General features: G+C 41.6%; 2 protein-coding genes across 3 annotated transcripts; one reads left to right on the top strand and one right to left on the bottom strand.

The window, feature by feature from the left end:
• Positions 1 to 6: 6 nt before the first annotated feature.
• parpbp (PARP1 binding protein) lies at positions 7 to 19,488 on the top strand. Of its 2 annotated transcripts, none has more exons than XM_086268312.1 (11): positions 7 to 243; positions 1,717 to 1,872; positions 5,115 to 5,351; positions 5,476 to 5,580; positions 7,957 to 8,127; positions 8,231 to 8,385; positions 10,866 to 11,049; positions 11,201 to 11,382; positions 12,515 to 12,596; positions 17,910 to 18,093; positions 18,663 to 19,488. In XM_086268312.1, the coding sequence occupies exons 2-11, from the start codon at positions 1,723 to 1,725 to the stop codon at positions 18,974 to 18,976; spliced, it is 1,764 nt and encodes a 587-aa protein (XP_086124438.1). In that variant the 5' UTR covers positions 7 to 243; positions 1,717 to 1,722; the 3' UTR covers positions 18,977 to 19,488. The 2 variants fall into 2 exon arrangements, with proteins under 2 accessions (XP_086124438.1, XP_086124439.1); XM_086268313.1 differs by lacking the exon at positions 7 to 243 and adding an exon at positions 330 to 424.
• Positions 19,001 to 27,660, bottom strand: pmch (pro-melanin-concentrating hormone). The gene is made up of 4 exons (XM_086268316.1): positions 27,546 to 27,660; positions 23,182 to 25,890; positions 19,720 to 19,861; positions 19,001 to 19,615 (listed from the first exon to the last, which is right to left on the bottom strand). Exons 2-4 carry the CDS (start codon positions 23,410 to 23,412, stop codon positions 19,566 to 19,568), a joined length of 423 nt encoding a protein of 140 aa, XP_086124442.1. The 5' UTR covers positions 23,413 to 25,890; positions 27,546 to 27,660; the 3' UTR covers positions 19,001 to 19,565.
• Between the last annotated feature and the right edge of the window lie 87 nt (positions 27,661 to 27,747).

Consider the following 27,747-nt stretch of genomic DNA (forward strand, 5'->3'; position numbering starts at 1 on the left):
CACTTTAGAAAATCCATAAGCGTTACTGAAAGATTTTATTTGAAACACGTCTAATGACACGAACTTATAGCTAGCTGTCGAGTTTTAGAATTGAATATCTCTACGAAAAGAAAAATCTCACCCCCGCTATTTGCTGAGAGGTGATTGGACAAAAAGGAACAACGTCATCGGCAATTTAAAATTTCAAAACAGCTGCTTTGTGTCGTGGCTGTGTGCTCTTGGAAGACTGCAGCAATTTAAGAGGTTTGCGTTGTTTAATCAGTCTTTTTTAATGTAAAGTGAATAAACGCTGTGTTGTATATATGTATGTAGTTGTAGATGTAAAATGTGGACACATTTTTGCTGTGAAATACTTACAAGTTATCGAAGGTGTTACATGCCACTGAGACCCTGTATGAAAATTAAGTCTTTAAATTAATTTCAGGTATGTCTTTCTGTATTTAAAGAACTATATGTATAAATTGGTTTTGAGGGTTTCTTTTTTTTTTTTGCCAGTGACTTTTTCCTTTCTTGAAGGAAGCAATCAGTAACTTAAGGCCTTCGAATTCCCCTCAAGATATTCTTCCTTCTCGCCTTTTCAAGGAAGCTCTGTCGACTAAGGTTGTTCTGTTGCTTTAGTCACTTTACATTTGACTGCCGCCTTTGACACAGTTATTCATAACATTATTTTTATCCGACTTGACCATGTCGTTGGTCTTAAAGGCACAGTTTTATCTTTAAAGAGAGGTCTTTTTCTGTTGCTATTGGGAAATACTCCCCCTATTTGTTGTGGTGTGCCACCAGGGTCTGTTTTGTGTCTGTTTTGGATCCAACTCTCTGCTTTTTTTTTATACATGATACCTTTGGGATCCATTTTCAGGAAATACACATTCCCTTTCACTGTTATACTGATGACATCCAAATTTACTTCCCCTTGAAATTGTATGTCTCTGTCCCCCTTCACCTTCTGCTTAACTGCCTACATGATGTTAAAGAGTAGTTAAAACACAATTTTCTCGCCCTAAATGGAAATAGGACTGAAGTTATTGTTTTTGGAAGTCATGGCCCTTTTGGATAACTGATGCCCTTGGTCCTCTTGCTTGTCATCATTTCCACACTGTAAGAAATCTCGGCATGTTTTTAGATGGCTCTTTTAAATTAGAGAAGCAAGTGTCCACAGTTGTGAAATCGGTTTTTAATCAGTTACGTGAAATTGCGAAGCATCATCTTCCTCCTAAAGACCTAGAAAAATTTATTCATGCCTTCATCACCTCTAAACTGGACTACCGCAGTTTTCTCTATTTGGGTCGTCAACACTCATCTCTCCATTGCAGCAGCATTTTAGTCCAACAGGTGTTAGAATGTAGGTACACATCACTTCACATCACTTGCCATATGATATTCGTACTTCAGAATCTACACAGTCCTTCAAATCACACTTAAAACACATCTTTTATGTTGGCTTTTAAATCAAGTTCAGTTTAACATCAGGCTTGTTTTATGTTTTGTTTTTATGTTAATACATTGTCATTGCCTCATCTTATCTCTCTCTCTCTCTCGATAGATAGATAGATAGATATGATAGATATAGATATGATAGATATAGATATATGATAGATATATATAAATATAAAATTTATTAATGTTTTCTCTTGTTCTTATTTAATTGTGAAGCACGTTGGTCAACTTTGTTGCATTTAAATGTGCGATAGAATTTTTTTGTTGCTTTTGTTTAAGGGAATAATGGAGGGTATAGGAGACCAACTCAAGCTGATGGTGAAAACCTTCAGGAGGGAGCGTCACCGGGTCTTACAGTCTGAGAGGACCACCATTCATGGAGCTGATGGCATGCTTATGGTGCTGCAGGTGGCCATGGCAGAAGTGAATAAAAAGGTAACCCTAACACCCTGAAAATACCACAGATTATTTGTATCTGTCCTCTCTCACCACCTCCATCAACCTCATCTGTGGCATTCCAGTTTCCCCCCTGCCTGCCAGCTCCATCTTTAGCAGCATCCTCTAATTTGCGCAGAGCTCAAAGGATATGAAAAGACAACACCAGGCACAGCCTGTAAGCCAGGCTGCCATCTGGCGAGTGATACAGGAGTATCAGCTGCCGAACTTCCAGGCGTCAGAGCAGTTTATCTCCTCAGGCTGTCATACTTCTGAATTCATCCTCTACACTCTACCACAAATAGTAGCTTTATTTTTATGTGCTTATTATTTATTAATTTGTGTATTTTTGTGAGCAACATAAGAGGCTGGTGTTGGATAATGATTGAAAACATGGAGATCTTAAATAACCCACCTTTCTGCACTCTTCCCTAACAGTCCCACTCAATCACAATCGTAGCATCTTTAACTCAGCTGCATCCAGCTGAGTGACTGTCTAAGCCACATGACATCTTCTAACCCTTCTCCTTATATTCTCATCCATCTCCTCCACCCTGCTGCTGCTTTGAACAGTTGACCACAAATATTCAAATTCATCTTCACCAACTCGTTCTCTGCTGTGCTCCTTTTTCTTTCACCTGCATGCACTTACTCTCAGTCTTACTGATTTGAACGCCTCTTCTCTAGGTGAGATCTCCTATCAGCCTGCTCCTTATTTTCACAAGCCACAAAAGTCACGCTTTGACCCAAAGTACCAGTCGAAAGGTTTTCAGACTGCGTAGCTGATGGGCTTTTTTCATGATTGCATCATTTTTGCACAAATAATACACAACATGTATCTTGATTTCTTCCACAGCTTTGTTGTTAGACCACAAGGAATACACAGAAACTACAAAAAAAGATTGGATGTAAAATGCAGTTTAAAATAGGTTTATTAAAATGCTGCAACACCACCTCAAAGTTACTCAGTTTTAAGTAATACGGTTCTGGACTTGATTCATTTATTCATACACTTTAAAATACTTTTACTGATCTGATTCATATCTATAAAGGACAGGTCACACAGATGACCCTTGATGCAGTCTCACCTCTACCTTGAAACCACCTATCCCACCTCATTGCCCTCATGTGTGCCATTTGCTGCTACTTAGTTCCTCATGCAGTAACTCACCTCCTCCCTCGCCACATGCTTTGACTAAATCCACAAAGTCTCAATGGGTCTACGTCTGACTTTCAAAGTGCTCTTTCCTGGCACGAGACCCTACTGCCACTCGCAAATCATCACCTCCATTCTTAATCGAGCTTCCACTACACTTTCCCATAATTTCATGCTGTGGCTGATCAGCTTTATTCCTCTGTAGTTTGGTCCCTTTATGCTTAAAAATGCCTATATATATATATATATATATATATATATATATATATATATATATACAGATTTAAAAACAAATCCATCTAAAAGTAAAGTTAAAGTAGCTGAAATGCAGCAATTCTGATAGCCCAAGGTTTTCTGAAGTTATCAAACTTTGTCTAATGGTAAACCAATAACTTGCATTTTAGGCCCTTTATTTAACAAAAGGGTCAGGCTATCCAGTAACACTCTGAGAAATCTTAGAGCCATTTTATAACAGGATATATCCGTCGCTGCACATATTAAACAAATATGTAGGACTGTTTTCTTTAATCTGCACAATATTTGTTAAAAATAGAAACATCCTGTCTCAGACTGACGCTGAAAAATTAGTTCATTTATTGTCAAAGGAGCTTGCAAAGAAAAGCATCTGGACTTCTTTAAGTTGCTTGAAGACATTTCACCTCTCATCCGAGAAGCTTCTTCAGTTCTAAGGTCAAATGGTGCAGAGTCCCAGATTTAAACCTAGTGGGAGTGTCCCCCCACAGAGGGACAAAAGGACCCCCTGATGAGCCAAGGTGTGAAATTGGGTGTGGGTCCCAATCAGCCAGGGTTTCAGGTGAGCTCATTGTGAAACCTGGCCCCACCTTATCATACGAATTCCTGAGGTCAGATGGCCCAGGATGTGAGTCAGGGGGTCCTTTTGTCCCTCTGTGGGGGGACACTCCCACTAGGTTTAAATCTGGGACTCCCCACCATTTGACCTTAGAACTGAAGAAGCTTCTCGGATGAGAGGTGAAACGTCTTCAAGCAACTTAAAGAAGTCCAGACGCTTTTCTTTGCAAGCTCCTTTGACTACGATGACCTGGATGACTGAGAACCTTCACAGACACAGTTCATTTATTTAGTACTTCCAGACTGGAGTGTTGTATTCCTTCAATCTCATGCAGAGCCTTCAGCTTTCAGGCCCCTCCACTATGGAACCAGTTCTCAGTTTGGGTTCAGGAGACGGGCTCTGTTTTAAGAATAGGCTTCAAACTCTTACTTTTGATAATGATTTGGTAAAGCATGGTTATGGCTGCATCAGGTGAACCTGAATCAGTTGTTAGTTGAGCTGGTGTAGGCTCAGGCTTGTGTGGGACTTCCCATGATGCACTCTGCTGCATGGCATTAACTTTTGTCTTCTCTTTTTCTTTTTTTTCTGCCTCCCCAATTCATGGCAGATGGCTGCCCCTGTGTTAGCCTGGCTCAGCTGGAGTTTTCTTCCTGTTAAAAGGGAGTTCTTCCTTCCCACTGTCACAAATGCTTGCTTGCTTACGGGCAATCTCGTCTTTTTGGACGTTTCTGACACTTGCCAATATAAAGAGCTTTGAGTTGATTTATTGTGAGTTGGTGCTGGAAAATTAAAACTGAACTGAAACGTACTGTGACAGCAACCATGTTGTAAACCCAGCCTTTCACGCTTCACTCTCAGTCGCTCTGAGGATACTCATTTTTTTTTTTTTAAATGTTAATGTTTCTGGACTCATTTAGGATAAAGTTGAATTTTGAAGGTGAGGCTAACGGCAGTTTCGAGCAACTGATGAATTTCCTCTTTCGCAAAATGGAAAATAAATGGAATTAAGGAGGAAAAATATACAGTGTGTCTGTTATCCGGTGTCGTAAAAGCGAGGCTGTGTGAGCCCATTTCACATCATCATCACGGCATAGTTCAATTGAACCATCAGGCCGACTGTCATCACGTCTATAACTGATGACATTACTGCAGGTTTCCGGGTGAGACCACTCATGGCTTATTTTTGGACGGCTGCAGAAGGTCTCTTTGCTTTTGAACTGATTGTTTCCAGGCTGTTTGTAATTGCACATGCTGCTTTCTCTCTTCCTGTGACAGCATGGCGGAGAGTTCAAAGTGGCTCTGAGTGATGTCCTGATGGCCTGGAAACACTTATTGTTAGACAAACTTCACCTGCTGCCCCCCAGCCCTGCACGCCTGGAGAACTATGATCTCATTGTGGAGGCATACGAGTCGTTCCTGAAACGCTCCAACACCATCGACCTGATTGATCTCCTCTTCATGTACAAACAGCTGAGGCTGGTGGACTCTGATCCAGAGGAGCCTGTGAGCCTGGTGAGCTGGTTGAAATCAGGCTGATGATGTTGATTGTGGATGATCACACTGGCTACACAGTTGGAGATAAGGCCAATCGGTTTATCCCCTCTCTCTCTCTGCTTTTGTAAATTCTTTTGCCAAGATCCAGCTGTTTGAGTTCCTATCGGGCAACGTGGAAGTCCCAGAGTTGCCAGTTTCCTCAGTCCCGTCAACCCCATCTGGTAAAGGCAGGTCCTGCAGCTCACAGGTAGGCCCAACTGTGTTTTTTCTGCTTCAGTGAAAGGTGCAACTTGTTTCATAAACTCCCACAAGAAATCCTTTATTTCCACTTTGCCTTCTGCCTTTGAATATTGTGTTTTAGTAATATGAAATGCTTCTCTCCTGCAGGCAGTAATCCATGCTTTTGCTTTCCCAGCCTTCAGTGTAATTTCTGTCTGGAATCCATCCTGCTCTTATTGACAGGAGCTCTATATCACATCACTCAGATTTAAGGGTGCAATGTGAATTCAATTACCAGGCAGATGTTTAAAACACGACACAGGAGCTTCTGTAACACAGTCTCTTTGCTGGTCTCTTCTGCCTCTTGCAAATTTATGGGGTTTTAGAGAGGAGGCTTGCTGTGCTGATGTAATTTTTTACTGGAGCGATGCCAGCTGCTGTTTGTAGCCGTTTTACTCGGGAACTAAAGCTACTTTCCAGTTTGGGCATTTCAGACCGAAGGTTTTTACTGAAGTAAATGTTGTTGCTGGTTTGCTTAGCAGAAGTAAAAACAGACACGGAGAGATTATCTGCTGTTTTAATATAAATAGGGAAATAAAAATAATTTGCCGCTGTCTTGTCTGGTTCCAGTAACTTCCTGGAGTCTCTGCTTTGTTTGGCTGCAGAATGGCAAACTAATACAGCAGATAACTCTCCATCAAATCCGTACATTTTTGTTTCAGTGATATCTCTAGACCCTTACCCCTAAACTAGTCATGGGAGGTGGTCTATTCCTGTTGAAAGAGAGTTCTTTCTCCTCGTTGTTGCCAAAATCATGTTCATAGGAGACCATCTGGTTGTTGGGATTTTCTGTCTATCACCTTACAATATAACTGATGGATGGTTTGTTTGGTCTTAAAACAATAAAAATAAAAAAACTGAGGTACTAATATAAGTTTTTGTTTTATTTCATTTTGCGTTTAAAATATTTCCTCCAGGTAGGTTTTTTTTTTTTTTGTTTGTTTGTTTTGTTTTTTTCAGCTTTAGTTTTTAATGTTAATTGTAGCCTTTCTTCTTAAACTATTGTAAGGTCAAGACAGGGGAGAGATTTATAAACATGATACCTAGCTGCCATCTATGATGTGGTGATTAACACAGTCACCTTACACCTAGAACATCCCCAGTTTGAAACAATGAGGAGACACAACTCTATGTGGCTCTATCTGGTATGGTCACTAATTGGGGAAACAAGGGAGCTGAAGGTTTAACTGTATCTATTAGGTGCCTGGTTTATTGATCGGGCTTGTTTCCAGTCTCCTTGGCACCAGCAGTCAGTAACCTTTTGAGGTTATTTAATTCAAAGGAAAGGATAAATATACATTGTGTAGTTATGTCTTCCAACAAACTACACTTATAATCTATTATAAATGCATAGGAGCGGGTGTGCAGCCACTGTCTTCCACCACCATATTTAAATACAGTGGCCAAGAAGGACACCTCCCTTCTGACCAATTGAGAAAAGTATGAATATAATATGAAACAGTATTCATATTTGTTCCTACTGTACCTCTGTTGCTTTTCAATTCTGCTACCAAATCACTAGAATGCGCTGATTTTTCTCTCTTCAAATTGACCCAAACCCTTCCAATCTATTTGAAGTAGAAGTTGCAGGAAATGTACTTGAGGAAACAATGGTACTGAGTTGGCTAATCACAGTTGTTTGAGGAGGGTTGACACAATGTGTAGTTACATCATGAGTTTTTCATCTGAAAAATGAAAGTAAACAAAACCCAAAATTTCCAAAGTGCTGGTTAAGCACTTGCATTAATGCCATGACGTTAACTGTTCATCCATCCATTCGCTTCCGCTTATCCTTTTCAGGGTCGCTGGAGCCTATCCCAGCTGTCATAGGGCGAAAGGCGGGGTACACCCTGGACAGGTCGCCAGTCTGTCGCAGGGCTAACACATAGGGACAGACAACCATTCACACTCACATTCACTCGCACATTCACACCTAGTGACAATTTGGATTAATCAATTAACCTATCCCCACAAGCTGCATGTCTTTGGACGGTGGGAGGAAGCCGTAGTACCCGGAGAGAACCCACACAAACACGGGGAGAACATGCAAACTCCACACAGAAAGACCCTGGCCTGATGGTGGAATTGAACTCAGGACCTTCTTGCTGTGCGGCAACAGTGCTAACCACCGTGCCACCGTGCTGCACTGTTCATTAACTGTTCATTAGCCTTTGAATGCCATAATACCAATGAGAGGATGCAACCAAAAATGCATCTCAAACACGTTACCCAGTTTAAGATTTAATAGACTTTCTGTTAGTTTCCCTTATAATCTTGGGGAACCGTTGACAGTTTATTAAAATGTAAAAATCTTTGGTCTTGTGTGTTTTCTATTTGTCTGTAGGTGAAAATGGCTGTGAGACGCGTTTTCTGCTCCTATCTGAATTTGCTGGTAAACACCAAGAACGACATTGCCATGGCGCTAATCCTCGACGTTCCCAGTCGCACTCTTGGACGACAGGCGTTTACTGACATCAAGCATGCTGCGCACAACAGCAACACTTCTCTGTTCTTGGTAAGAACACCCCCAGTCATTATGTGCTCAAGTAAATGAGAGTAATCCTCTCTGGTGCAACATCTGGGTCGTTCTCATGCTTTTGCTTTTTTTTTTTTTGCAGGCCGTGACGTCTTTTGTTAGGGCTCTCCAGCTTGGAGGGAAGGGCTATGCTCCAGCTGAATCTGACCCACTGAGAAAGCATGTCAAAGGCCTGTCTGACTTTGTCCAGTTTGTAGACAACCTGGAAGAAATACTGGGGGAGATCCCCGACCCAAGGTACACAGAACTGTTTGATCCAGGCTTCCACTTGCTCCCTGTCTTGCTGCTTAGTTTGACATACGCCTCCACCGTAGAGACAGAACTAAATGTAAATGTCAGGAAGTTGAGATGCACTCTATCACCTGAACTGGAAATTCTTTGTTTTCTAAAGAATTGAAGTCAAATTGCAATAGAAGTTATAAATACATCAGGCATCACTTAGATTTTCAACAACAGAAAAAACAAAATTGTTCGCTTTTTTTTTTCTCAACCATATAACTTTTTTTCAATTTTTTTTTAACTTGAGCTAGCAGCTTCACTTAGTTTCACATAATATCTAAATACCAACAGAACACGCTACTCTAGCTTTATCAAAACGCTGGAGTCTGAATAACATAGTTTTTAGTGCCTCTTAACCTATAAATTATCACACATTGGCTATCATCTCACACAAGATGAATTATGTTTCCTACTTTATGTTTACAGCTTGTAAGCTTAGCATAAGCATCTGCTTAGTTTAATGTTAATTACATTGTGAGGCTAGCTATATCACTTCATGTCATTCACACATATATAGTATATTTTTATGTAAGTAGCAGTTAATTAATAGTCTTCTTAATCAACATATTAACAACAAATGTTTTTGAAATCTAAATCTTTTGTACAAAGTGGGCATTGAAGTAAATGGGTTTTTTTTTTTTTTATTTGTTGTTGTTTTTTTTGTCAAAAAGCTGTCTTTAATTATTTTTTCAGGTAATCATTTCTAGAACACCTTAAAAATCATGTAAAAGAATCTGTCATTTTTTCCTAGTTTACTGTAACACACATACTGTTGCGTGTTACTGTGTTAATGTTTAAGCATGACTAAAAATGTTTGAATCATGCAATATAAGTAACAGATTTCTTTACTTTTATTGACCTGAGGGAACCCCGAAAAGGTTTTCAGTTTCAGATAAATACCTAATAATTTCAAATTGTTCTACAGTATTTAATAACTTGTGCTTTTATAGTACACACACATGTATTTCATATCCAGAGTCATCCTAAGCTGATGAGGAGAATGCAGAGATTCCAAGAAAAGCTGAGCACCTGGCGGCAGCTGAAGTCAAGCACAGTGAAACTTGTGATTTATAATTGGATTGGATTTTTCTTTGAATTTCTCCACTTCAGTTCAGGTTAAATCCCGCTTCCTTTCTGGAGGAGCTGACTCAGTTCTTGTGAATTCAAGGATTTGGCAGTGCGCTGCTACGACTGGTGGGAATATTTGTAGCAGGGCGGATCAGACTGTGCTGAAATCACACCTGTGATCATAAAATCCACCTGTCCCCCCCACTGCTTCTTATTATTTCCTCCCAAATCCCTGTAATGACTCCCATCTAAGCATGATAACATTTGGATTGCTAAAGCATGTTCATCTTTGCTACATCAAAGCCCATCTTTGTTAAATAACTTGTTCCCCGTGTGTTTGCTTCGCTCACTTTGATGAACTATCATCAAACCTAGAGCTCCACAGATCACTCTCTATACTGTTACAGATTATTTTAGATGTCAAAGCATCTGGCACCACAACAGAAGTGGCTATCACAAATAATTTAGCAGTTCAATCATGTGAGCTTTGAGCTGAAGCTGCAGAAGGAGCCTTTTGTAAGCAGTCCCAGTAGCAACGGCGGATTCGCTCGAGCCATAACAACACATGATGTTTGTGCAGTGCCGTGTTCAACTCTCGCTGCTCTTCTGAGGGTTCTCAGTTCACGCGGGTCGTTGAGAACTCCCGTCTGATGAGATGCTGATGAGCATGGCCAACGTGTCTTTCAGCAGGCAGTGCCTTTACGCTCTCAGTGGAGTACCGTATTTCCTCATACAAACACCTTCTGTGGCGAGTTCAGGGCCCCTTGTTCAGCGAACATCTGTTTTCCCAAATGATTCTGTTACTGAGGCGCGCTCGCTCCCTCGCATCAGAGCCGGGTCAGGTTTGGACCACCGCCTCGCCACCAAAACATTTTGGTGCACTTGACTGTTTGAAACTTACATAAGTGATATGTTGCTATGATTTTTGGACATACTGTGGAGACAAACACGGATCAACACCCCCCCTCCCAACTGCGACATAAAGAGGAAAATCAGACCGGAGTGCAGTGACCATGTAACTGTTATAACTGTTAACATTGGCAAAACTCTGCTATAGTGAAATAAAGCTCTACTGGATGTTAATGCTGAAACAATTACTCTGAGCCCTGAAATTCAGTGTCCAATTAATTGAAAGTGAAGAAGCAGTATATCTTTTAAAGACATTCAGACTAAAGCCCCGGCTTTTCTGCGAGAGCGTTATTCATGCTGGCAAATGTTGGCTGAACTCTTGAAGACTGTTTACTCCATCCAGATGAAAACCACTGTGTGTCCCGCATAAGAAAGAATCTGCTCCTTTCCAAAGTTATTCAGCGTTTCTTCTCTTCCTGTAGCTCATTTCTTGTTCCCTTGTCACTTTGTTGACTTCCCAGTGTATGTGGAGCCAGGCTGGTGACCGCCATCAGGGCGGTGTTGGTGAAAGGTCGCAGCAGCGGAGATGCCGTGTACGCTGCTGCTGAGGAGACTGCACAGGAGCTAAAGGAGAGGATCTGCCAGCTACACCAGATCCAGAAGCAGTCTGCTAATGGAAGCGGGACAGGGATAAGTCCTGCAAGGGTAATGTATAACCTCTGCTTTCAGCCAGCTGGCTCCACTCTGGGCTTTTCCTTCTCGCCACAAGTCCATACATTGAACCCACTTCATGTTTCACTGTCTGTTCACCATCTGGCAGAGCTGTGACTGTAGTTATGTTGGTCTTCACCCCCAGCCAAAAGTGTATGCAGTCAATCACGCTACAGCATACGGAGGTCGTGACACTGTGAAGGTGCTGATGGCACTGCTGGATGAAGAAGCCCTGACTCCTCCGTGTCAAAGCAAAGCCGACCTGCTGTCCGAGGATCAGCCCGTCCTCGGTGGAGCAGAGGGGACCTGCGTCCTCACGCTGTTCAGGTTGGTTCCTGTTAATTCTGCAGTTCACTCAAAATCTGATATCTGCATTTTCAGTTGGTTAAAATAAATATTAAGGCTACATTTGGCAAAATTAAGAATTAAAGCAGGCCTGACTTACTGCATTATGTGATGACCTCTAGAAGAAAGGTTATAATAGTAAAATAAAAGTAAATTTAGGGGAGTTTGACCAATAGTGGGTTTTAAGGTCAACCAAAAAATTGCTTTTAAAGAAGTGAAACAAAAATACAATATCAATTTATCTAGTTTTAATTTTTAATATTTGATTGTCTTATCCAAATATTAGATTTCTAGTGGTGCAGTACCCAAATTTCATGAAGTGACTGTTACCATTTCCTTCAGTGCCATGTGCAAACACAGTAAAGAGCGCTTACATTATATAACACTGTAATAGAGCAAAATCACTACTTTGTATTTATTAATTTTTCTATGTTAAACTGGAACTTCATCGTGTTCACAGCCTCGTCGGATTAATTCGAGTTAAATGAACTTGTAGTTTACTGTCTGCCTTAATATGATGGGCAAGTTCTTGGAAGATGTTGCTGGTCTTCTTATAATATTTTGTATGGGTTATTGATCCCAAGAGTCCAAATATGTGAGTTTCTTTCCAAAGCAATACCATCACTTGAGTTCTTTTTCCTCAGTTCTTTGTCAGTGACACAATAATGCCAAAGGAGAGAATAATTATATTTGTGATTAGTTTGTTGCAGTAAACTCTGAATCTGAGTCTGAAACCAGTAAAGACTTTTTTCACTACCACAGGGTTCAGTGAGAGTGGGAATCCCCCTGAAATATAAAATAGGCCAACATGGATCTGTGCGACTTTCCTCTGAAACCGTATGGAGGAAAATCCTCCCACATCACAGTGGAACAATTTATCTGCTCTGAAATAAAAATAATACAGCCACTGGTTGTGTTTGTGGCTACAGGGGCGGGTGACACTGTACGGCTAATGCTAGTGAAAACATCTTTACATGGTGAGAGTTTTAAAGGGAGAACGTTGTTTGAAGAAATAGCAGGCAGATTTCTCGGTTACTGTGGCCATGTAAGCTTGTAGCTTTTTTAATTTATTGAAAAATTTTCTTTGCTTCTCGCTGTGGCTCTCTCTCCTCAGATCCCCTGAAGTGTCTACTGGATGTTCTCCAGAACCCCTAAAGAACAGAGTCCAGAGCCGACTAGACCTGCTCAAACCCAAGGTAACGTGGGCCCCTTTGTCCAAGAGCCCCAAATCCTAAATATGAACCTCTCCAAACTGAATCAGATGTCCAAACATTGAAAATAATGTCTTTATATCCTGTAATTTCTTCCTGGTTTTATATTATTTATTTGCTTAGCTGAAGCTCTCATCTTAACTGACTTCCACTCTTCCCGTTTGCACAGCTGGGTTTTAGCTCTTAGTGTTGGTTCGAGCGTGCTGAAAAAGTTATGTATGGGGCATTCAAACCAGTAACCTGTTAACAGTGCCTGTTTTCTTGGAAAATCCTCTTTTCTGGCACCTACCTAGCATCACTAAAATTTACAAAAATTTTTATCCCGTATAAACTGAAACGGGTCAGTGAGACCATAAATTCACAAGGAAAGTGTTTAGAGACTTTGGCAAAGGGCAGTTGTCCCACAGAATGTCCCATCTGAAGTCTTTTATGGCGATAAGAGTCGAATTTGAGTGTTTACGTTAAACGTTTCTCTGGTTCACTCGCTTCAGTCACACAAGCATTACATTATGACCACCTGCCTAATATCGCGTTGGCCCCTTTTTGCTGCCAAAACGGCCCTGAACTCCACTAGACTCCTGAAGGTGTGCTCTGGTATCTAGCATGGATGGCAAGATGTTGTACGTTAGCTGTTAACTACAGATCCTTTAAGTCCTGTAAGTTGGATCAGGTGGTGGGGGAGGACGCTGGACAGACCCGGTGCACCTAAACGCGTAGTGACGGTGTGCTGGGAACGTCTAGCAGAGGCCCCAGTCCATGAGATCTTCAACGCACACCTCCGGCAGAGCTTCATTGCATTCCGAGGCAGAGTGGGGACATTGAGTCTGAATGGACCATGTTCAGCATCTCCATTGCCGAAGCTGCTGCATTGAGCTGCGGCCGCAAGGTGGTTGGTGTGTGTCATGGTGGTAACCCCCGAACCAAATGGTGGACACCAGAGGTGAAGGGAGCCACCAGGCTCAAGAAGGAGTCCTATCGGGCTTGGTTAGCCTGTGGGACTTCGGAGGCAGCTGACAGGTACCGACAGGCCAAGCGGAATGCAGCTCGGACAGTGGCTGAAGCAAAAACTCGGGTGTGGGAGGAGTTCGGAGAGGCCATGGAAAAAGACTTTCGGACTGCCTCGAAGAGATTCTGGCAAACCGTCAGGCGTCTCAGGAGGGGAAAGCGGTGCTCTACCTGCACTGTGTATAGTGCTGGCGGAGCGCTGCTGACTTCGACTGAGAAAATTGTCAGGTGGTGGAAGGAGTACTTCGAGGACTTCCTTAATCCCACTGACACGTCTTCCGAGGAGGAAGCAGAGTCTGGGGATGAGGGGAATGACCCGCCAATTTCCGGGGGCGAGGTCACTGAGGCAGTTAAACAACTCCTTGGTGGCAGAGCCCCTGGTGTGGATGAGGTCCGCCCAGAGTTCCTGAAGGCTCTGGACGTTGTAGGGCTGTTCTGGTTGACACGGCTCTACAATGCTGCGTGGAGATCAGGGGCAGTACCTGTGGACTGGCAGACCGGGGTGGTGGTCCCCATCTTTTAAGAAGGGGGACCAGAGGGTGTGTTCCAACTACAGGGGGATCACACTCCTCAGCCTCCCTGGGAACGTCTATGCCAGGGTGCTGGAAAGGAGAGTTCGTCCGCTAGTCGAACCTCGGATACAGGAGGAACAATGCGGTTTTTGTCCTGATTCGCGGAACACTGGACCAGCTCTTTATCCTCTCCAGGATACTTGAGGGTGCATGGGAGTTTGCCCAACCAGTCTAAATGTGTTTTGTGGACTTGGAGAAGGCATTCGACCGTGTCCCTCGGGGTGTCCTGTGGGAGGTGCGCCGGGAGTATGGGGTGTCTGGCCCATTGCTACGGGCCATTCGATCACTATACAACTGTTGCAAGAGCTTGGTTCACACGCCGGTTCGATCCCCGGGCTCTCTGTCCTGATTGTTGTGTCCTTGGGCAAGACACTTTACCTACCGCCTACTGGCGTTGGCCAGAGGGGCCGATGGCGTGATATGGCAGCCTCACTTCTGTCAGTCTGCCCCAGGGCAGCTGTGGCTACAACTGTAGCTGCCTCCACCAGTGTGTGAATGTGAGAGTGAATGAATAGTAGCATTGTAAAGCGCTTTGGGTGCCTTGAAAAGCGCTATATAAATCCAATCCATTATTATTATTATTATTATTATTGCCGGCAATAAGTCTGACTCATTCCCGGTGGGTGATGGGCTCCGCCAGGGCTGCCCTTTGTCACAGATTCTGTTCATAATTTTTATGGACAGGATTTCTAGGTGCAGCCAAGTGGCGGAGGGCTTTCACTTCGGTGGCCTCAGAATCTCATCTCTGCTTTTCGTGGATGATGTGGTTCTGTTGGCTTCATCGGGTGATGGCCTCCAGCTCGCACTGGAACAGTTCGCAGCCGAGTGTGAAGCAGCGAGAATGAGGATCAGCACCTCCAAATCTGAGGCCATGGTTCTCAACCGGAAAAGGGTGGATTGCCCACTCCGGGTCAGGGATGAGTTCCTGCCCCCCAAGTAGAGGAGTTCAAGTATCTCGAGGTCTTGTTCGCCAGTGATGAGAGATGCAGATGCTGCACCAGTCTGTCTTGGTGAAGAGAGAGCTGAGTGTAAAAGCAAAGCTCTCAATTTACCGGTCGATCTACGTCCCTACCCTCACCTATGGCCACGAGCTGTGGGTAGTGACTGAAAGAACGAGATTGTGGATACAAGCGGCAGAAATGAGCTGGTCTCTCCCTTAGAGATAGGACACTTTACATCTTAAATTCTAGTGTGTTGTTTGTCCTTCTTTCTGGTCTCAATTAGGGCTGCACCTCCATGAGCCTGATTCTGCCTGAGGTTTCTTCCTGTCAAAAGGGAGTTTTTCCTTCCCACTGTGGCCAAAGTGCTTGCTCATAGGGAATCAAGATTGTTGGTGGTTTTCTGTTTTGTTTGTATTATTGTCTTTCCCTTAAAATATTGCTTTATATTTTAAGGGTAAAGAGTGTGACTGTTGTTATGAGTTACACTGAATGAAATGTAATACTTGGATCAAATTGCTAAGATATGCTATTTTCTGAAACTGAAAATTAATTGTAGCAACAAAAAAAAGACAACTTATTTCTCAGAATATACCGGTAATGCCATTTTATTTTTCTTGTGGTGGTAAGAGGTATTTTTAGGGTAGTGCTGCTGCATCACCCAGCTCTAGATTGCAAGCTATTATCCTTTAAGCAAACATGAAGTGTGAAGCACTTATTAGAAGATGTATGCTAGACACATTTTGTGAAATAGCTCCTTTATTTGATTGTGCTACCAGATGTCATTTTAGCTCCCCACAATCTGGCTGCCTTCCTGTTTGAGTGCGCTGTAATGGTCCCTGGGCAGCTCACCGCTTCCTGAACTCGGTGAGCGGAAGCTTTCTGCATCAATTTCACTTTGAAGATGCCATATCAGTCGCGTAACTCGACTAGCAAGGGAAACTTGAAAGGTTATTGTTTCCTGTTGTCTGCTAAATGACTTTATCCTAGACTTCTCCAGCGGTTTCATCATGCACTGACGTCAACCGGCACACACAGAGATGGACAGATTTAGTTTCTGCTTTTGGGTTGTTTCCAGGTCTTTTTCTTTTCTTTTCCTCCTCTTTCTTCCTTCCACTATTACCACAGATGATCAAAACATTGAAAAACACGAGAAAAACTCCTGCTTCCTCTGTGACACAAGTAACAATGTTCAAATGAGGTGCATTCACCTTTAGCTATATATTCATTTTATTTTATATATAGCTCTGGTTCCGCTGCACCTGCTACTGCTTTGTTCTCACTTCTACAAAAGCAGATGTCAGAACACAAAGCTGCAGAAATGGCTTGCACCTGCTTTTTAAAATGCTATCAGGAATGTCTCGGTCAGGTGTCGGGTCAGACGTAGGTTATTTCAGGACAGTTGTGTTCGGAGGAATGAGGGCTATGTGACCACAAGGTGCCATGTCAGGCTTCCACCTGTTGTAATTGGATTAGTTGTTCTCTGTGGGTCATAGTTTGGCCGTGCAGCTCTTCCATCCCCTTCCATCTTCTTTAGGTTTTATTAGCATGCAACCAGTAGCTCCGTTACTGAAGTGTGCCTCGGTGCTGGGGTTTCTGTTGTTTTAGGTCCTCTTTAAAGAAGTTCTTTTGAGAAGCACAAAGGCTTTGATCCCCTTTGTGCTCCGCGGACCCACCAAGCTTTGCTCTCTCACATTTCTTCTCCTTACTGTGGCCCATTGGCCTGAAGGGTGAAATCCCTGGATTGTGATAATCCCAAGCAGGCGTACATCAAACAGTGGATGAAAAGCTGTGGATCTGTGTGTGCCCCTGGGCTGGGATTGTAGGCTTCAATATCATTCACTTTGTTATAGAAACTTGGCTGTTGGGTTTTTTGTTTTGTTTTTTTGTTTTTTAAAGGATGTGGTAATTGATAGGAGCAATGCACAGTATATCAGTTGGCTAGAAAAGAAAATCTCATCTTTCTCATTTCTGGGATTTCAGCAACATATTAAACTTTTAGTTGTTCAAAAAACCCCAACATAAAACATGCTTTAAAAGCCAGGAATCTTATCCCCTAATTAAAAACCATACCCTTTTATTGTTTTTGTTATTGAAAGATCTGAGCAACTATTGGATGGATTACAATGACCTAATAATGGTAATTGATGCTAATGACTTTAGTGATCCCCATACTTTTCACACATTGTGTTTTTTCTGGCTCTGAGTCACGTTTTTCGGGGCTACTTCAGACGTAAGCATGACTGTTTTGTGGTACCTTATTTGACAGAAATTGACGCATTTTCTTGATGATAAAAAGAAAAGTCTATTACACTTGAGTACATGAAACCCCACTCAACAAAAGTGGTTTAAAAAAATAAAACTTTATTGCAGCGCTGGTAATTTTCCTTTAGCTCCAGAGAAAACCTCTTTGAGATGTGCCAAAAATTCTTCTGATTTAACACCACAGAAGTTGTGCTTTCTGTGAAATGTCTTGACTGCCGTTGGTTGGATTTCCACGAATTTTAGTGCAGATATGCATGTTCCCTTTTAGGTTTGGCCTATAATACATTTGATTACAATATCAGAGCAAGGAAAGAAAGTAGTTTGTGTACTTCAGTGCTAATTAGCAGATCCAGCTGCTGAAACTCGCTGGGCAGGAGTGGAAAAGTACTTAAAAGGGTCTTTGTTTCAAAACGCCAAAAGAAAGAGCCAGAAAAATCTCGGCCACCTGCCCTCAGTTGTTGATACTGATCACCAGTCGCCATATCAGCTGGATTTCAGTTGTTTTGCATTTATTCCAGGTCCGAGAGAGAGTCATCCGATCCCAGTTCGCCTGCACTTACAATGACGAAGAGCTCCCTCTCAACCGTGTGCTGGACTTCCCGAGCACTAGCCAGGTTCCCACTTGCGTGCACCCACCCAAAGCTAAAACCACCACATCTGTGAATGATGGGTGCAGCTCTGATGTGGAAGACTCAACAAAAGGTAAAAGTTTATGTTATTTTTCTTTACAAGCTACACCCCCTACCCCACCACCATCTTTTATTTTTTTGTACTCAGCAACATGTCAAATGTCAGAACAAGACGTGCTGCATTTTATCTGCTGGAACAGACTTCTGTTTCCTCTGACGGCACACAGCTGGACCGAGGCCCAGGCTCACCTTCTCAGCTCCGGCCTTGGAGCCTTCTCAGTCCCAGTTGTGGGACTGGTACTTACAACTTGCTGTTAAATTAATTCCCATTCTATAAAACCTCCTCACCCCCACATCTGTCGTAAAAAAACAAAACACACACACACACAGTCTTGTACAGACTTTTTGCCCATTTCCCCCTTCTGCTTTTTGTTCCGTGGGAATTCAGGCTCTGCTCCATCAGGTTAACATGACAAATGTTGAAATTCAGGTTCAGAGAATAAACACACAGCCTGCTTCAACTAGCAGCTAACGTAAGCAATTTCGTCACAACATTTTTCCCTTTCCCCCCTACCAACTTGTCACACTTACTTTTGCTTTTTAATTATTTATTTCATTTTTGTTTTTCTTTTACATTTGCAGCCAAGTCCTCTGAATGTACAAATAAGGCACGGGGTGAGATACAGCGGGGGGCTGCTCTCGAGCAAAGAAGTGGAAATGCCCCAAAACAAGGTGCAAGCCTGGTTAATGGAAAGGGAACTGGCTTTCAGATGCAAAGCAGGGGTAACAAGAGAAAGCAGCTGGACCAACACGGTGGATCTGAAAATGAGCCTCCGGAGAAGAAACAGCCAACTCGCACATCAGTCAAAATGCCTGGCAAAAATGGCAGCAAGGCCTTGAGTAAGAAGAAGCTCATAGCTGGACAAGGGAAGCTGACCAGTTTCTTCAGAGTCTAACCAGTGTTTGCACTAACGATGACACAATAAGGACTTTTCTATCAGATATTTATATGAAGCAGCTGAAGCTTGTGTACTACGAGTATACTCCAGCTTGGGCTGCCATTTAGAATCATTTGTCATCTTGTTTAACCTCGAGTATTTTATATATACACACACGGTAAAATATCACGTGATCTTTAGTGACTTAGTGATTGCTGTTAAGAGTTAAATATTTTTATGCTAAGCTACACTGAGGCTTCGTATGAAATGTGCACAACAGTGTTATTTAACTCTTTCTGAAAATGTCACTAAAATGTCCAACATTGTTAGGCGAAAAGCAAGCTGGTCATTGCACTTTATCACTAATCAATTTTAAAATGAGTCTAATAACGCCTTCTTGGAAATAAAATGTATATCGTCACTGCTAGTATGTAAATTTTTACCTTTCAATTATTTTCAAGATTCTACCATTTACATCCACTCTTTAAACACACAGCTTGCAATTGTTAATAAACTTTTATTTTGTTTTCCATGTTTGTCTGCTTTATTTCCTACAAGTAAATTAATCTTCTTATACCATACAGGAGGAAACATTCACTGACGTCGCTCATGCTTCCCAGCAGGGCCGGTACACTCTTCCAATCATACATCGCAGCACTAGGTTAGGAAAGGAAACCACATAGAGCAGTTGAGTTTATATGGCATTTTTTTTTTTTTTTTAAGTTTATTTTCCAAGAAATGCTGGTTTTCCATATGCTTACCGTCAAGGTCGGTATCTCTGCGATCTATCTTCACGCTGTACTCGGCAGGAGTGTGGCTCAGGCTTCGATCTGCGAGGAGAGGAAGGCTCCGAGTGAAGGCCGGGTTCAGCCCTCGAACACTGTGCCCTTTCAGCCTTGCATCCTGAAAAACATCATATTGATCAGTGATTACATGTGACACCCGGAGCCCACACACACACATTCCCGTACTGTAGGATGTGAACTCTGGATGGTCAGGTTGCAGGAACAGCTTTTAAAGATTATCCTTTTTACTTGTAGTACAGGTGTTGGATCTGCTTTTACCAGCTGATCCAAGCCACAAGAACCCCAAATGGAAGAAATGTGTTCCCTCATTTTTTACTATATCACAGTGGCCCGTTTTCTTCCACAGCTCCGGTTCGCCCAGATGTCTTTGTCTCCATCATGGCTGCCTGTTTCCCATTACCACAGAGATAACCACCCTGTTCATAACACACAAGACGCAGTCTGCAGATAAACCTTTTACACATCGCAGCTAAACATTTGGGGGAAACACTGATATATCGTCATTCTTCCCACTGAGAGTCCAATAAATCTTTATAGGCTTGTGATCATTTGACCTTTTCGCTTAATAGTATTTCCCAGTTTTCCAGTGTTGCCGTAAAATATTTTTATAGATTTATGTGAAGTATTGACTTAACAGTAGAAGCGAGGACGGTGGCCAATTGAAAGGGGTCAAGTATTCAGTCACAGGATGGAGATAATGTGCTCTTTGTTGTTGAACTATGGTTAGCTGAGGTTGTTATGAAAAAAAATCTCATACAATGAAGATTTATGAGGCATGACCGTCACTGGCAGAACAGTGTTAGGCTGAATGACAGTGGATAGTTTGCTGTTAAGTTAATTTGATCCAAAAAAGAATCAAAATCGCTGGTTATAATTTTCTTTAAGCACTAATTATAGTGCTTACCCTAGGGGTGTCAAACATAAGGCCTGGGCGCCAGAATATATCCAGCCCACTGTGAATGAATGAAAACGTTATATTTTCTATTTACAGGACAGTCTGTGCAATGAACTTCCATAACTTTTTTTTTGTCATTTTACACATTTAGCACATAGTTTCACAGGTCCACTCTACTTTATATCAAAGTGGGCTCGGTATGTGGCCCCCAATGTCAAGTGAGCTTGACATCCCTGTTCAGGAGAGTGTAAGACTATGTTTAGGTGGGGATTCGAAGCAAGGTTGGTCTTTGGTTAAATAGCCTTTTAGTATTGTGAAAAGTGGACCTTTAATTGTTTTTTCCATATTTTCTGTGGGTGTTTGTAAAAAAATAAAATAAAATAAAAATGAGGGGCAGCAATCAAAAGAAAGCTAGCTTAAACAGTTGGGGAAAAGGGCTGCAATGGATGTACATAGTATGTACATGGGTATTTTGGCCTTTTGTCAACAACGAAAATTTAGATTTTTTTCTTGCAACATCAATGGTGTGGAACTTTACCTCCTTTTCTAATGTCAGACAGTGTAGTGCATTATTTATTGACTTTTGACTGGCCAACTTTTCTTCTCGGTTAGTGTTATATGCCTACCTCTTGCTTTTCCATATTCTTGACAGACCTTGAGGTAATATTTTTCATTTTCATTTCAAAGGAGCTATTCCCTTGTGTGGATATAGCCTCACGTGCGCAGCTTTTTAAGCAGTATTTTGAACTGTGAGCAACTCTAGTCAACTTCAAGAATAAAAATGAACTATACCTAATAATAATAATAATACGTTATATTTGAGGGCGCCTTTCTAATACCCAAGGTCACCTTACAAAGAGAAGAAAATATCAATTCATTATTTCCAAACCAAAAATCAGCATATATCAGTCTCTTGTCCATAGATTCACTCAGAAATACTGTCTCAGATGAACATAAAACAACACTGATTTTGCAATATTAGTAATTACATTCCAGGAAGAGTGTGTTTTTGTTACAAGCTCCTTTGTTTTGTGGGGACTTTTGGGAAAATTAGAATCCTTTATGGGAACAGTGTGGAAGCAGGGGTGTCAAACTTTTTTTTTTTTTTTTTTTTTTTTTAAATAGGACAGGGGGAAAGAATGAAAGAAAGAGGGGGAGAGGAAGAAAGAAAACCAAAGGGGAGAAGAGACGGTGAGAAGGGGGGGAAGAGAGAAAAAAAAAACAAAAAAAAAAAACAAAAAAAACTCCTGGGTCACCTGTATGGAGAGAAAGAAAAACAAAAAAAACAGGGGAGACAGCAAACAACAAAGAGCAACATAATAAAAAAAAAAAAAAAAGCACCATCACAATAAACTAGCTAGTCATAGATATCAGTAGTTACTAAATAATAAACGATATTGTGCAGCACGCAAGATAGACAGCACACAGTGTGCTTTGAGGCAGCAGCCAAGAAATATACATATATATATAGTGAGAGAGAGATAAGATTTTAAGTTTTAAAGCATTTCTTATTCAACAGGGCCACCTGTACAGGCTTTTATTCTACATCAAAGTACTTGACAATTACCTACACAGTTATAGTTTTATATAAGTTTTTTCATAATCCAATATAAAAATTTCTGGATATTTTTTACAAGAATTAATGAATGCTTTCTCCTTTATAATTACAGAACAGTCTGGTAATTTTAGCTACCAGAACTTTTGCTGTAATTTTACACATTTATTTTTTACAATACAAGCACAAAGAGTCAGGCTGCCACAACAGCTTTTATTTTCCATGTAGAAAAACTAAGACGTGTAGTTGAAATTGCACTTCTTTTCCTTAAATTAAGGTATCTCGGGCATAAAACATGTAGTTAAAACTATATGAAATTTCACTGGTCTCCCCCACTTCAGATCAAACTGGACTGTATTTGGCCCACACTGTAAAATTAGTTTGTTACTTCAAAGGCGCATGGACATCTGCTCAGGTTTAAGTTCCAGCAACACTTGTACTACAAAGAACTACTTTAATACTTCTTAATAAGAGTTACTGGACCTTCAACCAATTCAGAATCCTTTATAACATAACCATAATGACTGACACCTGATTATTATCAGGATCAGCGTAGTAAAAATTATTGTATATATTGTATATTGAGTACAATTCAAATATATTACTGTAAGAAAAATGTTCTTTCTTCAGTTTAAATCAATTTTGTTTATATAGTGCAAAATCCCTTCAAGGCATTATATACTTTATATTCAAAGGCATAGACCCCTACAATAATACAATCAAACGAACCCCTTTGAAGCCAAGCAGTTGACAACAATGAGGAGGAAAAACACTCTTTTCATACAGAAAGAAGCCTCCAGTAGAACCAGGTTCTGGGAGGGGCAGCCATCCGCCCACACCATTTGGGGTTCAGGGGAAAAGGAAAAGAAATGGGAGATCTTGTCTCCACTGTGCGATAACAATAAAGGCTAAAAAGTCGCAACAAAAAGGAATAACATTAATGCATGATGAAAGTTGCAACACTTACCGAGATGATGATTGTTGGGTTCCCATCTTCATCCCTGATTCGGCGCTGCCTGAACACCGGTGGGATCACAGCGGGCTCAGAGATCGACTCGTCACCCAGTATCAAACCCAGGCTGTCTTCTTCTGTTGTACCATCCTCTGCATTAGTTGCAGGCATGGCTACGGTGACTGAGTGGCTGCTCAGCTCAGTGAAAAGCAGCAGAGTTAAGAAGACAGAGTAGACAGAGATCATGGTATCTACAATGTTTATTTCTTAAGACTTTCGCCAGTTGAGCCTTGCCTTAACAACTGGTATGATTGGACTTTAAGCTGCTTTATATATTGAGGGAGAGAGCATTTTGCTGCCAGCTCACAATTGTTTAATGTACAAAATCATCATCATGTCTCCCACAGGGACACATCAACGTATAAGATCAAAGGTCACAGGAGATGTGGTATAAGTCCATTAACAGGGAAGCAAAAGGTGACAAACTTCATTTAGTACATTTAAAGATTTGGCGAATTAAGGTTATTAAAGATGGGGAAACATGGTGTGCTATAATTTTAACCACATTAAAGAACTCGGGGAAAGAAGGCTCATAGAGGGTCAAAGGGTAGGAACTGATTCAAATCTGTCCCTTCAAAATCCGCTTGTTGAAATTAACCCAGCAGGTGATAAGATGGAGACTTGCTGCAGTAAGAAACACAACTCACACAGGGAGTCTTTCAGAGGTATCAGTGACTTAACAAGATCCCCATCAACAAGGTGCTGTCGCCTCCAGACTCAGGTAAAAAGGCACCTACTTAGATTATTTGTCTGGTATCGCCAATCACTATTATACCTTCTTGCCAAGACTTTGAATAGAAGAAGTCTGTTAGTTGAACTTGGCTCAAAGACGGAAAATAGGCTGAAATGGCTAGCATATTCTGTTTGATGAAAACAAAAGTCATGTCAGCTTATCTAAAAGTCACAAATTTAACAATATATCTCTTTTGTAAATTCTGGAGGAGGGGTTCATCTTATTTATAAGGAGACTAAACCCACAGGTTGCTTGTGCAAGCTCTTATTACAAGTTTTATTTAAAGTTATGTTTTTGTGGCCTCGTTAACTGGTGCGAGTACAGTGTGTTCTGATGTGGTCACTTTTACATGGTTTTGAGCCAGGTTGGTCATTTTATCTTACAATTTAAAAGGAGAACATTTTTAGGCAAACCACATAGTTTATGTTCCTTAATCTAACCAAAAAAGTCCAATTAAATGGCAAGTGAAAGTTTATCTTAAAAGAGGTTGAGCTCAAGCCTCCTAGTTAACCTGGGTTAGGGTTAGCATTCTTCTTCTGTTGCCTCTATATCACCAGCCAAGTGAAAGCAATTCTCTTTGTTGTTTAAAGAATGTTTATATTGGTTGTTTTGAAGCTATATTTTAAAAAAAAACCCCACCCCAATCTGATTGTTTTGCTTGAAGACGGGTTTTTTAATCAATGCTTTTCCAGTAGTTCTGGGAATCGGGAGTACACCTCTTAAATCAAGATTGCAAGTGCCTCAAGAACTATTTGCTGGGTTTCCATGTAATCTTGTGCAGGCATGTGGCTTCTGGAAAACTGATTCTTCTGATTTTGGTGACATTTGACAGAGCAAGCATGCAAACAGCTCTCTGCGACCGTGGCTCAGGGGGTTGGGAAGCGTATCTGTAACTGGAAGGTCGCCGGTTCGGTCCCTGGGCTCTCTGTCCTGGTCGTTGTGTCCTTGGGCAAGACACTTCACTTACCGCCTACTGGTGTTGGCCAGAGGGGCCGATGGCGCGATATGGCAGCCTCGCTTCTGTCAGTCTGCCCCAGGGCAGCTGTGGCTACAACCGTAGCTTGCCTCCACCAGTGTGTGAATGCGAGAGTGAATGAATAGTGGCATTGTAAAGCGCTTTGGGTGCCTTGAAAAGCGCTATATAAATCCAATCCATTATTATTATTGTAGAAGTCACTAAAGGGGTCCTTTCACACCTTATTGTTTACTTGTTGCCTTCAAGGTTTCCAGTTGATGCAAACCAAAATTACAGATGTGAGGCACCCCTACGAACAAAGACCTTAACCTTGGTCCAACAAAAAATGGTGGTTGTGGTATAAAATATGGTGTTCAGAAGGTTTTGATGTTCACACAAATCAGAGAAAGTTAAAATAGTTAAAGTAGTCTGTGGTTTGAAAATGTTGTCATGGTCCTGTACTGTTCAGGGGATTTTCCCCATGCTTTTTACTGACTTAGCTCTTTAGGTAAAGGATGGGTTTAACCTGTAGATGGAGTCTCCTGTTCATGCCCATTCCTTGACCTGTTCCTCATCTCCTATCTTGAACTTAAAGACCAACTAAAACATCCGATCTCTGCCATATTTTTGTCAATAGTAGAGCAGCATTCAGGCTTCTCTATGGCTCCTGTAATTTCCAAAGTTCCCCCCTGTGCTAACGTCTTTGATATCTTGTTCCGTAGTTGCCCCTGAAAAGCTGAAGAGTTCACTTTCTGCCTGTATCACTTACCTCTTTCTTTCATGCTGATCTGGCTCATTTGGAAAGTCTTAGTTAAGTACTCACCTCTCAAACCCACCTGCTCGTCCATCCTCCAGTCGTTCCACCCTGTTGCTCTCACTTTGGACTCTTGAAGTAAAAACTCACTCTTCCAAAGTCATAAAAATCATTAACTGTTGTGTTTTGGGTCATGCTTTATAATCCGCCAGTTACTGTTGCCTATAAAGATCATGGTACATGTAAATAGTCCATCCATCCATCCATCCATTTTCTTTACCTTATCTGTACTGTAGTGACAGCTGGCTAAGTAGTGTCCTTTTGACAAACAACATTTTCCAGTCTTCTGGTAGTTCCCAAAGGAAATCCCAGACTTTTTTAAGATATATAACTCCATGGAGTTCTGTGTCTGCCCTGGATGTCCCCCTATGTGGGTGAAACAACTCAACCTATTTTAATTAATGCTAGGTTTTCTCCAGGGTAAAAAAGGAGCCAAGGTATTAAAATACATTCCTACAATATGATAAAAAGTAAGCCGAATGATAAAGAAAGAACAGTGCTATACAAAAGGCCAAGAAAAGGAATCCTTTGCTTCACTTGTTGCCGTTCATTCAAACGCCAATCCGGTCGTTAAGTCTGACGTCACTAGCCGTGTCTGGGCCTAAACTCCGCTGCAGGTCCATATATCAAACGATCACTATGGCATTACTGAGAGTTGAAACACTGTCTAAAGTCTTTCATCTTTAATAAAATGATCAGCGTTCTGCTCTACCAGGTGTAACAATTGTGTTTAACATCCAGGCATCCACGAAAACGGAATTTATGACATTTAACGGAGTTAGAAGTTAGCAGGAAGTTAGCTCGCTAGCTTCTATCGAAATACAATATAGCATGTCCTGACTGCGGGGTTTTGGAAACAAATTAAAACAGCTGTTATCACTTCCAACATAAATGAAGACAGAAAACTAAACAGCAGTGACGTTTGTAGGTTTACTGAAGTTTGGCTAGCTGGTATATAATGATGTGCTACGTGACCGCTAGCGACACAGCTATGTTAGCATAATATAAACAAGCTAACTTTTTTCCACTCGATAAAAGTTAACATGAGTGTTCTCGGTGGTCAGGAACAAATGTAATCGCATGGCAGGATGCTGTAAAAGGACCAAACTTCAGCCAGGAGACCAACTGAGATAATCCATCCACAATACAAGGTTAGTCATTCATATACTGCTGCATGGGCTGGGCTGTAGTTACATCCTAAGGTTTTAAATACTGAGCTTAAATAAATGATTAGCGGTAATAAAAGCCGAGGGAGGTCAACAGTGATCACTGACTGTTTTAGGAGCTTTTTGAGATTAAATAGAAGAAAATACAAAACATTAAACATGTTAACAACACAAAAGCCATATTAAACACAGGCTACTTTAGGCCCGGAAGTAGGATTCGTCATGTCATCACTTAACGACCGGATAGAAGGCAAGTGGCCAAATTGACAAAACGCTGATGTCATACTTTAAGGTGTAAATAGGTCATTTGTGAGAATGAAAACAGCTGGGTTAGCTGTTTTCACTCTTTATGCTAAGCTAAGCTAACCAGCTGCTGGCGGTAGCTTTGTATTTACCATACTAATCAGAGTAGTGTCAGGTGTTAGTGGGGTCTTCTCATCTAACTCTCATCAAGAACGCAAATAAGCGACCTGTCAAACTTTTTGTTTAAAGGAGAATTTGATCTGCAATAGCCCTGTGATCAAGCCTCCAGGCCGTTTGATCACGAGCTCTCACACCAAGGTGCTGACCATCAGCTGACAATAAAGGCGGAGGCAAGCAAAAATGTTGACATAACGCCTGGTAGGCTTCTTCTCAGCTCAAAGGGCTTACCTTATTAATATCACAGGAGCCGTGGAGCAGGGAATGGAGAACCAGGACATGAATAATAGCGATTGAACTCAGCTGAAGTGATTTTACTTGGAGCGGTCAGCCTTTATTTTGTAAGTATTATTGTTGGAGGGCGAGGACTTCTACTGAAGGACTGAACTTGTCCACAGGGGCACGGCCGTTCCAGCAGAAGCACAACTGAACT

Source organism: Aulonocara sp. 'chitande type north' Nkhata Bay, linkage group LG17 (assembly GCF_057382095.1).
Source record: "Aulonocara sp. 'chitande type north' Nkhata Bay isolate Kocher_YH1m ecotype deep benthic linkage group LG17, A_spYH_male_GT1.1, whole genome shotgun sequence".
Taxonomy (NCBI): Eukaryota; Metazoa; Chordata; class Actinopteri; order Cichliformes; family Cichlidae; genus Aulonocara; species Aulonocara sp. 'chitande type north' Nkhata Bay.